This window comes from Grampus griseus (assembly GCF_964374135.1).
Source record: "Grampus griseus genome assembly, chromosome: 19".
NCBI lineage: Eukaryota > Metazoa > Chordata > Mammalia > Artiodactyla > Delphinidae > Grampus > Grampus griseus.
In genome coordinates, this window is record NC_139013.1 from 45856031 (window position 1) to 45869710 (window position 13680).

The window sequence follows — 13680 nt, forward strand, 5'->3', positions numbered from 1 at the left end:
AACTTCAATTAAATACCTCCTACACACTGATCATACTGTTATGTATAAATTTTCAGAAGTAGGATTGTTACCTCAAAAGATAGATATATACATTTGCAATTTTAATAAATAATGCTTAATCTCCTTTTCTAACAAATTCTTCTATTCATTTCCATTTGATAGGTCAGAAGTTAAACTTCAAGGGATAGTGATTTCTACTTCTGCTCACAAAGGATTAATTACCACAGAAACTGCCCCCGTAGTAATTAACAACTAGACAAAATATATGAAATAATTTTCAGTCACTGGACAACAGGCAGCATAAGCCTATGATCCCTGAGAGAAGTGAAACAATGTGAGCCTGACGATCACCCCATCTTACTGCCAGGAGGTGGTTTCTAGGCTGCAGCACAGGGAGGAGGAACCCAAACAGACTCTAGTGTACTTGCTGAGTAGAGGAGAGAAATCAAAGTTCAGGGGATCCAAGGTGGCCAGAATTTGCAAGACAGAGAGAGTAATGGAAAGGAGAGCTGTACAAAGAACACAGGAGCTCTTCAGAGGAATCGCCCTGAGTCAAGTCCTATCCTATGCGTATGCAGTGGGAAACGAAACACTGAAAAGCAAATACGCCAAATAATTCTTGAAGCTCACAAGGCAGGGAGTAGTTCATACCCACCAACCAGAAAGGAGAGACCTCACATAACTTGGGACATTGGGTAGAGTCCCAGAAGAGTCACATCTCAGCAGCAGAATTAAAGTAGACATAGACTAAAGGCTGCTCTGGGCTTGCCCTAACAAAGTTTAAAAGCAAGCCTCAAAAGGATCAAACTGATCTCCATGTAACCTGTGTGCCAGACAAAATCTAACACTCTTGAAGGGAATTCGACCAAATTCAGCAAAGACGTAAAATGCACAATGACCAACACCCAATAAAAAAAATCACCACACGTGCAAAGAAGTAGGAATGTGACCACCAGAAGAAAAATTAATCAGTGGAAAAAGACCAAGAAATGACAGATGATGGAATTAGCAGATGAGGACCTTTTTAAAACAGCTATTACAAATGCATTCAAGGTTGTAAAGGAAAATATGAACATAACGAAGAGAGAAATGGAATATATATGTAAGACCCAAATCAAACTTCTACAGATGAAAAATAGAGTATCTAAAACAAAAGATATACTGGACAGATGGCACTAACAGCAGACTGGAAACCACAGAAGAAAAGACCTATGAACCTAAAAATACAGCAATAGTAATAATCCAAAATGAAACAGAGGGGAAAAAAAAAACCCAACCCCACTGTTGGTGGGGAGAGGAGGGTGAAGAAAAGAGCCTCATGATTGTGAGACGATAGCAAGCAATTTAACCTGTGTAAGATTAGCGCCCAGGAGAGGAGAACAGAAAAATTATTTTAAGAAATAGGGGCACACAGTATGTGTTCAAATATTTGTTGGCAGATTTAAATAAAAATGGGCTATAAAAATACATTTAAAAATATGAAAATATATCATTTATGTAAATGTGAAAATTATCAGAGAAGCAATGTGGTAACACGGAAAAACAGAGGCTCTAAATTTAAAAAGGCTTGAGTTGGCGTCTAAGCTCTGTTTCTTAATACTTACAAGACTTGGCCAAATCACAATCCATCTGATTCTTGTGGTTTTTCTGTCTGTAAAATACGGCTGATGTCTGTCCTATCTACCACATACCATTATCAAGAACTGCAAATGAGATTTAAGGGGTTCCATAAACTAAATGTTAGCTAGCAACTTAACTCAGAGTAACTAAATATTTAGGGAGAAGGTTGTTAGGTCAATACTCAAGTTTTAAAAAGCAAGTATATTTGGTGAGTTCTTCCCTGACATTTATACCTGGTTCCACATTTCCCCTATTGTAAGAGAGGTAAGAAAAGTTTTTCAGAATACATTATTTTTTAAGAAACAAAACTCTCATGTCACCTTTTTTTAATGCCAAATAATCATCTTGCTTATTAATTAACCCCTACAGTGAGTGCTCAGTAAATATTTCACAAATGAATGAGTCAAAATATAAAACAATCTACAATGGTTCTCTTCTTTTGGTCCTAGGGGCAGATAAGCCAAATGAGAAGCTGGGGAAAAAATTTCAGGAAGACTCCCAAGGTGAAAGCCCTACACTACAATGACTAAATTTCTCCTGTCTCTAGAGTTCAAGATGATACAAAAGGAAACAATGATATTGCTACAGAAGCATATACTGCTTACTCAAAATCTGAGCAAGATGAACAACAGACTGAACCATGTGAAACTGCTCTTTATAAATCAAATATGATCAAATATTAGTAATTCTTATGGTTCCGTCTGCTAGTAAAAACAAGCCAGAAAACAATGCTTAAAGGAGAAGTGGTAGGGGGTAGGGGCAGTGGACTGTGCAAAGGGAAAGGTAATGAGCAACAGTCTGGGGCAGAAACTTCTCAAATCACTGAATATAAAATCTTTGCCAACAAAATATTTACATAAAAACTCAACAGCTATAACTGGCACTCTCTGGAAGCCAATACCATTCAACGACTTGGGGGAAAGGTAGTGCCAGTAAGATATCATGTAGGGAGCTAGTGGGAAGCAGAGCTGGAGAATGGAGAAGCAGCCTGAGACCATGGGCTAAAGAATGTGAATTTGTTTCCACAAGAGGAAGGGAACCATACCAATCTCATCTGACTTCCGCTTTCACTGCTCTAATTTCTCCTGTTTCAGATGATACTTTCAAGTTGAAAATCAATATACAATCGTATAAATTCTTGAAACTTCTTATAATGATTTAAAAGAAAACCAACAACTCTACACACTAAAAGCTTTTATCTATACACACGTCAGTCAGGTACTAACCTAGCAAATCAGAGTTTGAATAAGAGATTGTGGATTTTTTTTTCTACACCATGTGGCATGTGGGATCTTAGTTCGACCAGGGATTGAATCCATGCCCCCTGCATTGGGAGTGCGAAGTCTTAACCACTGGACCCCAGGAAGTCCCGAGATTGTGGAATTTTGCCTATTTCAAAACTATTCAAAACTAACTCTACTACCTAATTACCTCAGAAAGAAGGCTTACATACTGAGAATATTTTGTGCTGTCCTTAATGTATGATTAATTTATGTATTTATACCTCAATATAGACTGTTTCATAGGCCAGAAAATGTTCCCACCTTAGCAACATAAAAGTCCTTACACATTACTTTCCCTCTGAAAAGTTGCCAACTTTCAGGAAAGTTTAAGTGATTTTTATACTTATCTGGTTTTACAAAGGGCAAAAAGATAACAATCAATGCCTTCTGTTTCTCAGCTGATAAAAGTTACTTAGTCATTCCATTCTACAGAGGGAGGATGTTTTAAGCAACAGTCTTCAGAAATAGAAGAACTAATTTTTTCCCTCTTATATCAAAGAACAGAGATTTCCTTTGTCTGATAGGCAGTATATTCCAAATTTAGGCATCATTTAGGCCAAGAGAATGAAAGAACATTTGGTAGAACTGAATTCCTTTACCCAGAGAATTCAGTCCTTTGCACTCCACAACCTCAAAGTGTACACATTTTAAATACCTGGTAAAGACTCTATAAAAAGTTTTTTTTAAAATACTACCTTCATTATTTGTTTTTTAATAAATTTTTATTTATTTATTTATTTTTATTTTTGGCTGCCTTGGGTCTTTGTTGCTGCGCTCGGGCTTTTCTCTAGTTGCGGTGAGCGGGGGCTACTCTTCGTTGCAGTTCCCGGGCTTCTCATTGGGTGGCTTCTCTTGTTGCACGGGCTCTAGGCACACGGACTTCAGTAGTTGTGGCACTCGGGCTCAGTAGTTGTGGCTCGCAGGCTCTAGAGCGCAGGCTCAGTAGTTGTGGTGCGTGGGCTTAGCTGCTCTGCAACATGTGGGACCTTTCCGGACCAGGGCTCGAACCCGTGTCCCCTGCACTGGCAGGCAGATTCTTAACCACTGCGCCACCTGGGAAGTCCTATAAAAAGTTTTTGACCTTACTACTCTTCAAGTTCAACTACAGCTTTCTTGAAGAAGCCTTGGAAGGATTATAATAAAAGGTGTGGCACATTACAATTTACTTCAGATTTCTCTTAAGACAGTGAACATAAAGCCATATCTTGAAGGACGTCATCTGCAACAACAAAGGGCAGAAAGACCACTGATGGGCAACTGCAATATGATGGATGCTCTATATATTTAAATTTTTTTCATCCTCTTCATAACCCTGTGGGAGTGGTTTCATACCTCAATTTTACACATAAGAAAAGTGAAGGCTGAAGAGATAAATCTGTCCAAGGTCACAGTAAGTGGTAAGTGAGCTAGGATCTGAATCCAGGACTGCAGTTCCAGAGCCCACTCTTTACCACTCACCACACTGCTCCTCCTATGATGAGCTCCACATGACTACAGGACCTTATCGCTGCTGATTATTTCATGTGCAACAAGTATGCGCAGTAGATGGCATTAATTAACAAATGGCAGACTTTGTGCATGATTAAAATTCTCCATTACATTCCCTTCTCCCTCCTTGAAGTTTTTGTTCACTTTATGTTGTTTATCACATTACAGAGCTGATTTGGCCAGCATAGGAACTTTGGGAATTCTGTTAAGTGACTTGCAGTCTGTCTTTCTATGTTAACTTAAATTACAAATGAAACCTTCCTAGACATCAGAGCATTTTCTTTAAACATGATTTTTTTCTTTCATTTTTTTTTTGGTAACTCTGCATTTGAATTGATTTATAACATACACACATTCTCCTGGTTAATTTCTCTCACATATCATTTCACTTCACTGTTTATCTTCCTTATGATTTTAACTATACATCACATTTGTTATTTTTTTTTAAAGGAACACAAAAATGTTTTAAGAGTTTGTTCTTTGTTCTGTTTTACAAGGATACAGATCGAGGAATTCAACCAAGTACCCATTTTCACTATGACTCCTCCTGTATAGAGTTATAATGTTATTCAAGGCTTCAATAGGAGAATTTATAGGTACTGTAAACACCACGCAGTCGATCTAACATAATATTCTAATTTCAGTAAAATTATTAAAACTGAATGAAAATACATGTCTGGTTCTCTTAATTCATTGTTTTTAGATTCCAGTCCACACTCTTGTTCCTCCACACTCTATTTTAATGCAGATACAAGGGTTAGTACTGGCACAGTTCTGAGGGCCATCACTTGACATTCTTTCTTAAGTTTTAAATATATCTAACTCAATCAAATAAAGATGAGTCACTTGCTGGCTTCCAGTTTTATGAGTTCAGCTCCTCTTAATCTGAAGGAGCTACTGTACCCCTTTACAACTCATAAAGTCGGCATGAGGAAAATGACATCCATCTATTAACCAGGCATTTTAAGGTGGCTAAACTAAGAATTTCATGATATGAACATCAATTTAAAACTGAAAAGCAGTGAAGAGTTTTTTTCTGATTCTCCCAACCATTTCCTCTACCATATGCACATAGCATTTAATTTCTCCTTCTCTTATGGTACTTACTACTTTATAACTTGTATTATAGTTTTAATAAAGATACCTTTTTCTTCTTCCAGATCAGTGCTGTCCAACAGAAATATAATGGAAGCCACATATATTATTTTATGTCTTCTAGTAGTCACATTAAAAAATAAAAAGTAAAACTGGCTTTAATAATGTTTTTAACCCAATATATCCAAAATATCATCATTCAAACATGTAATCAATATAAAAACTGAGACGGGAATTCCCTGGCAGTACAGTGGTTGGGACTCCGTGCTTTCACTGTTGAGGTCCCGGTTTCGATTGCTGGTGGGGGAACTAGGATCCTGCAAGCTGTGCAGCGCACCCCTACCCCCCCCAAAAAATTGAGATAGTTTACCTTCCTGTGTGTTCTAAGTCTTTAAAATCAAGTGTGCATTTCACACTTACAGCACATCTCAACTCAGACTACTCATATTTCAACTGCTCAGTAGCAACATATATAGCTGGTGACTACCACAGGCACAGGGGGAGGGGGAAAGAGCCATTTTACAGTTGGACAGACTTGCTTTCAAATATCAATTCCACTACTTACTGGCCCTGAGGGAGTTCCCTCATTTAAAAAATAGTAATAATTAAAATAATACTAATGATATATCTCTCATAGGATTAAATGAGATATAACACCTAGAGAACATCTGGTCCCTTAGGGCAGGGCACACAAAAAGCCTTCGATAAATGCTAGCTATAATCAATATTTGTAACCTTTAACACTAAGCACAGTGTCTTGTACACAGTATTTATTCAATAAATGTTTGCTGAAGGAAGAAAAACTAATTTGCATGACATCCTACAAGCCATTTTAACTGCTTCTTTTTAAAATACTACATACATTTCTCATATAAGCAAGAGAAGTTTTTTGGGAGGATTGTTGCTGATGAAATTTGTTTTGAATACATTAGAAGAAACGTATCATCTTATCTCTTGGACTGATCGAGTATTTTATTTTCTTCCAAAGAGCAATGAAATTATTCAGCAACTATATACTGTAAAGCAGTCTTATCAAGAGGCTTCTTAAAAAGTTCCTTCCATAAGTGACAGTGCTATTTTACAGGTAACTCACTTATCTGGGGGAATATTTTTATCTCAGGGATAAAAACACATCCCATTTCTGGGCTTTAGTTGGAGAACAAGACAGTGGTGTATGCAAGACCCTTTATAATCTGGACTCTGAAAAAATTCTCAAACTCTCTACTTCAGTACAGTCAGTACAGCCCCCTTAATTTCTCAAAGCATCTTCCCTTTTCACTTGTGCTTATGATTCCCTTGCAATGTTTTATATTTCTACAGATGACAGAATCACAACGTACCAGAGCTGGAAGGATCTTAAGCGATAATCCAGTCTTAGAATTTTCCAAAGCATGTACCATAGGTGATAAGCAAGATGATTTCTGGTGGTATGTGTTAGTACTGCCTACTTTAATGGTAACATATTTTGTTTAACATAAAAAAGAAAAATACAACTAGCACATCAAACTCAAGAACTCATGTGTATCTTCACTTACAACAGGGCTAAACTGTCCCTACTTAAGGGTAAAAAAAAGTGATAAGATTTTTAAGCCAAGAGTAGCAGAGCGGAGTTCCATCCAAGTCTAAATCCTAATTTTGTGCTCTTTTCATTGCCCTAAAGAATTTACTTGTCTGTGTGACACCAAGTGATGAACACTCTCTTATATAACTGTTTCTTGATCACAATCCCATTTATCAAACCAACTGTAAGCAATGGTAGTGTCTTAAAGTACTAGTGTTCTTCCACAATGATAAGTGCATAACAGGGGATCAATAATGCCTTGAGGGGCTTCCCCGGTGGCGCAGTGGTTGAGAGTCCGCCTGCGGATGCAGGGGACACGGGTTCGTGCCCCGGTCCGGGAAGATCCCACATGCCGCGAGGCGGCTGGGCTCGTGAGCCATGGCCGCTGAGCCTGCGTGTCTGGAGCCTGTGCTCCGCAACGGGAGAGGCCACAGCAGTGAGAGGCCCGCGTACCGCAAAAAATAAAAAATAAAAAATAAAATAATGCCTTGATTATGTGGTTAGACTGCTTCCAACCACTGAGAGTCAGCATAGGAGGAAATTCCATATTGGCTCAAACAAAACAATCATAATGTATCCTAAAGCCAAACGATGTTTGGATTAACTGCTGTTTGCATTATCCATTTCACTATTTCACCCGTGAATGAATAAGGAACCAGGAGATGTCACATATATAAATCCTAGAAACTATAAAATACATACATACAGAGAATATACACAGGAAACAACTCATAAAGGTTAAATAATAGGAATCTTAGAAATTGTAAATTGTACTATTTCCCAAGCCTCTCATCTAACACATGAGGAAACTGAGACTCGAGTGGTAAACTGACTTGCTCACAGTCATAGAATTAGTTAATGGCAGTGCCAGCTCTAGTCCTAGTTTACTCTTTGTGGTGTTCCATTGATTCAATACAAATAGTAGGGGAATATATCTAAATTCTTCCATTATACCAGTACAAATTCTGCTTAAGGTGAAATGGGATCTGAAAATCTTTTCATGAAGCAGAAACTCTACTTGTAATGGACTCAGACTAGTAATTAAATTAGCTTTGTCTAATAATGCCAGTCTGTCCACCTGAGAAATCGACAATACTCCAATGCAAAGATGCTGCTCCTACCCAGTTGTTCTTGGTAGTGAAGAAAAGAAGATTCTCATTCCAGGTGACTCTTCTCCTTTTGTGTGCACTTATGAACCCCTGGTGTTCTCAACAGCCACATACTAGCAGTTTCCCTAGCTGCAACCATCCATGGCAGATTAGAAAGAATACAATCTTTGAAGTCAAAGAGAACTTGCTGAATACCACCCCTACAACTTAGGATATAACACTGGACAAATTACTTCATCTATCTGAGCCTGTTTCGCAACTAAGATAATAACGCTATTCACCTCACAGGATAAATGAGATAATACAGACATTATGGCATACTATCTTAGGATACGTACAGTTAAGAGAAAGGCTAAGAATAGAATAAGAAAATGTTCACCTATGAGTTTGAAAGTAAGTTTACAGTTTGTAATGTTGAAATATTAATTCCTGTTCAATATGTAAAATAGGCCATCTAAAATAAATATTTACAAAGCATTCACTCTGTGCATAGTTTAGAGATAGTGGTCACAAATTTATAACCTGAAACTGATATATCAAGACAAAGTAACAAGAAATTCAGAAAAAATACTCACAATGGTTTCAAATACTAAAAAATAACAATTAGATTCTGGTTTTTTTTTTTAAGTCCTTATCAGAGACTCACATTGAAGTATTTATAACAGAAATGACAGTGTTTGGAACTTGCTTTAAAATATCCATTCTCCTAACCCCTGTGATTTAAAAAAAAAAGTGAGGATAGCTGAAGCTGTGTGATGCGTATGTGGGGAGTCATCATACCATTCTATTTGTGTTTATGTTTGAAATTTTCCATATTAGAAAGTTTTTTGTTTCTTTTTTTAAATCAAACAAAAAAAAACAACCTAAGAAAAACTATGCACATCACTAATAAACTTCTAAAGAACCAACATCTCCATCTGCAACTTCTAAACACAAGATACTATTGGTCGGGACTTCCCTGGTGGCACAGTGGTTAAGAATCTGCCTGCCAATGCAGGGGACACAGGTTTGAGCCCTGGTCCAGGAAGATCCCACATGCCGTGGAGCAACTAAGCCCGTGCGCCACAACTACTGAGCATGTGCGCCACAACTACTGAAGACCACGCGCCTAAAGCCCGTGCTCTGCAACAACATAAGCCACCACAATGAGATGCCCATGCACCGCAACGAAGAGTAGCTCCCGCTCGCCGCAACTAGAGAAAGCCCGCACGAAGCAACGAACACCCAACACAGCCAAAAATAAATAAATAAATCTATTTAAAAAAAAAAAGAAAAAGATACTGTTGGTCATTTCAGCCAAAAATATGTAAACTATTTTAAAATTACTCTCAACATAAAGCATGTCTTATCTCTTTATCAAATACTAGACAAGTAATACTTTTGGTATTACTTCTCCACCTCATAGAACAGCCCAGGATGTATTTTTCCTTTTTACCCTTATACCTTCTAGTTATATATTCTTATGACTAGAACTACTACTAACTACATATACATACACACACACGTAACCAGGACTACTATCCATCATTACTGCTAATATACTCACTATGTAACAGGGGACCCGCTGGGTATACTTCACCTTTTAAAAAGTATGACTCAGCTGACAGAGTTAAAAAAAGAATCCCCCACAACATATAACCTTAAAATAGTGGCCAGAAGGAGAAAAAGCTGTGAACTAATCTTAGTCTATGTACAGTTTCAATATAGTTCACACATAAAATTTTAATTTGGTGGCATATGATGCATTAGACAAACGGAAAGTATCCACTGAAATTATTTAAAGGTAAGTATAAATACCTTCATATAGATTCTCTAAGTGAATTAGTACATAACTTTGAACACTAAAGAGAACCTTAAAATATCTGAACTTAAGACTTAACCTACCCACGTTGTTTCAAAATAAAAATGTGGTTTACTATACTACCATTTAAATACTCACATGCTTTGTCTTTTCATAATTCTAATAGCAAGAACACAGAGAACAATCTTCCCCAAATATGTATCCAAAGGGATAAAGAAGCACAAATGTCTACTTTCCTATCAAACTGTCCTACTTACCAAAAAGCACATACAAAACATATTCCACACTTTCACTTCAAATGTGCCTAGCTAGTTTACTTTTTAATCGTTATGCTCTTTCAAACACATAATTGAGATTTAACTAATTCTCTGAGTGGAATAAAATTTCTTTTTGCTGTCTTTAAAGGAAAAAAAGAAGTAGTTTAAAAATAGCTCCACCTCCTAAAGAATATACACAGCTGTTCATGATACTATTCTTTCAATTTTTATGTATATAAAATTGGAGGAAAACTAATTAAATTGGAAATTTGGAAACCCCTGCCCCCCCCCCAAACTGCCTCTTCCAATTTACATGACACCTTTTCTTTCTCTAGAGCATAAAACGGGCTGCATTAGCTTACTCACCTTCAATCAGTCAACACTATTCACTGAGTCTCAGCACTGAATTAGGTACTCTGAAAAGTTACAAAGGAAATACAGGACCTAGTAACTACCCTCAAAGAGTTTAAATCCCTATAAAGGAAGAAAAATGTAGTTACCAAAAGAATACCCTTGCTGAGAATCTTACAGTCAAAGGTGGAGCAGGGACTACATTTTCAGACCAGGATCTTTACACTAACTAATGCAAGAAAGATAGTACCTACCAAATTAAAAAGACTCCAAAAGTGGTCAAAGCTAAGTTATTTACAGATTGTATATGCTGCTACACACTTCTACATGCATGACAAAGGAAGACTGCTCCTGTGAGTGACTGTTTCCAAATGTCCCTAATGCACGTAAGGAGACATGTATTCCTTAAATGGGCCACTTTTTGCCACTTTCCCTAATAACATCCTGTTTCTACCACAAACTGCTTAACCAAATGTTTGGCCTTCAATATTAGGATCCTAGTTTGAGAGAACAGCATCTATTATATATCCTCGAAGGCCAAATAGAAAATTTCAGGAAGCTTGACGGAATTACGAATCATAGCTGTTATCGACTAGAGGAGTAGTTGCAGAATAAAGAATAACAAGGGATTATCTTCCTAGTTTTCAAACTGTAGATAAGTCATCTAAGGCCCCACATTTCTGGTGGCTCTAGAAATTTCCCTTCTCGCTGTCTCCTGAGCATGTATATCTTTTCCTCCTGTGAATTACTCTGCGTGGAATACCAGAGCAAATATCACAGGGGGATGAGGGGGAAAAAACCTGCCAAGACTAGCATTTTTCAACAAGCCAGTGGTTTTCCTATGACCATGAACACCTTAGAAAATTCTCTTAACAACTTCCCAAATAAAATTGTATCCAGCGGTGGCTTTATTCTACCTGTCAACCTTTGGGCCTAATTCTATACACCTAAACCTTACAAAAAAAGTATCCCTACCAGATTTGCTCCCAAACTTTGGTAACTGTCAAAAATGCACTTAAGTCTGCAGCATTAAATACAGAGAAGAAATTCTCTGTTACTTAACTGAATCACATCAAACAACATCAAACCTAGACTGCATTAAAAGGTACTGTTAAAATCATATTCAGACGTCAGAAAGGCAAAGACCCCACAATCCATCTTCAAATACTGCCCCAACTTTTCAAGCTCTGGGACTCTAAATCACTTGAAGTAACAGCTTACACTTGAGATTCATTACAAATTGACCAAAAGAAATGAAGAAGAAAAAGAAGGGAAAAAAAAAGCATATATTACTTTCAGCAGCTGGTAAATAATAGGAATTTTTGAATTACAAAAGAATAGGGTAAAGACAGTAAATTCGGTTGCTGTCTACAATACACATCAGAATAGAACCAGTTACCTAAACAAACATTATCTACTGCCAATAAACAGCAGGGCATTCTTTAACAGCTGAAGTACGCCAACCATTTTTCATGTTTAAAAGGGTTGCTACAAATTATCCAAGTCGAAACGGATGGCAAAATCCTAAACAGGTTTTCACCGAGGAGCCACCGCGCTTACAGCATCACACAAAAGACCGGAGCAAATATAAACACGCTCTGGGCCTTCGCCGACTGCAGCCGGGAGCTGGGGTCTGCCTCCCAGACCCCCGCACCCAGAGGTAATGAAAGGTGGGGGTGGGGTCCCCTTCTTGGAATGCGCCGGGTAGAGAGGGGCAGAGAGGGAAGGAGCGAGCGCAGCTCAGAGGAAGCGAGAGAAGCAGCAGACCGTCGTCAGCGGCTTCCAAGGCCGGCGACACCCTCGGGCCCGCAGCAGGCCTGGACCTCCCGGCCCCGTCCTGCCTCCTCACCTCCCTCACGTCCTGCAAGCACTCCAGCACCGCCAGGTTGTTGCTCCAGGTATGCTTGGGACACACACGGGTCACGTCCTCCCTGCAGGACTCTTCCTCCGCCAGCTTCCAGCCCCCGCCAGCCCCGCCAGGCCCTGATCCGCCCCGCCGGGCCGGAGACCCACCCGCCGGGAAAGGCGGCTGCGGCTGCTGAGGCGGTTGTTGCTGCTGCTGCTGCTGCTGCTGCTGCTGCTGCAACTGAGATGACTGAGGCAGCTGGAGCTGACCCCCTAGAGCGCCGCCTCCAGGTTGCCCTCCGAGGGGCAGAATGTTGGCCCCCGGGCCCTGGCCTGGGCTGTGGCCTCCCTGGCCCTGGAGTTTGTCGGCCCCGGCCGCCGCGAGCAGCAGTAGCTGCAGCGCCGCCGACAAGCTGAACATCCTCCGTACACGTCCACACGCCGCCATCTTGAGTCCGCGGCGAGCTCGACGCACCCGCCGGCGCAGCGTATTTAAATGAGGGGGCGGGGAGTCGGGCGGGGCCCGGCGGGGTCCATCCGATCCCTTCTCCTGCCGGCGCAGACCCGCCAGCTGGGAGCAAATCCCGGGAGTGGCCGAGCTCCGAATGGCCCACGCCCCGGACCTCGGCGGGCGGGAAAGCTGCGCTCTTTGCCGGGGGCGTTCCTGGTGCTCCTTAAGATATCTGGGTAGGGCAGCTTTGCCTAATTCTCTTGGTTGTCGTCACAGAAAAATAAAAAAGGATTGGGATTGCCACAACCAAGATGGCCGGTAGAGTATGTCATCCGTTCAATGACTTGAAAAAAAAACTTTATGTGTAGAGGTGAACTTTACACGATCAGGTGTATTCCGGCATCTAAGAACCTCTTCTTGCATTTCTCCTTGCTTCCTTCCACCAGCCCCAAAAGCCTCTCTTACCCAGAAAAGGAGGCAGCATTGAATCAGGGTTAGGAGCACTGGTTCCAGAATAAGAAAAGAGCCTGTTCTATTTCTTGCTCTTCAGCAGACTAGGCAAGTCCTTTAACTTCTCTGACCCTCATTTTTCTCGTCTGAGAAAGAAAAGGAGGAGCTCTAATGTATAATTGTGAAGATCAGAAATAATAAAGTGCCTGGCCCACAATAGGGAATTCAAAAAGTTATATAGCCAGTATTATGAATAAACTGGGAAGCCCTTTGCATGTGAGCCAGATTTTAAGCCAGAATTTAAACTCATGTTTCAAGGAGGGAAAGAAAATAACAAAACATGTCTTTGAGGCCTCAGGTTAAGTCTGT

The 13680-nt window shown here is 39.7% G+C and overlaps 1 protein-coding gene across 2 annotated transcripts in view; it reads right to left on the reverse strand.

Annotated features, from left to right (window-relative positions):
• The window catches only part of GLG1 (golgi glycoprotein 1), a gene marked incomplete at its 5' end in the record, with an annotated part of 148516 nt that extends 135658 nt beyond the window's left edge, over positions 1-12858 (reverse strand). For both annotated transcript variants that reach the window (XM_082676241.1, XM_082676240.1), the window contains one exon: positions 12415-12858. In XM_082676241.1, the coding sequence (XP_082532367.1) occupies positions 12415-12858 (444 nt within the window). The remainder of the gene's footprint in view (positions 1-12414) is intronic.
• Between the last annotated feature and the right edge of the window lie 822 nt (positions 12859-13680).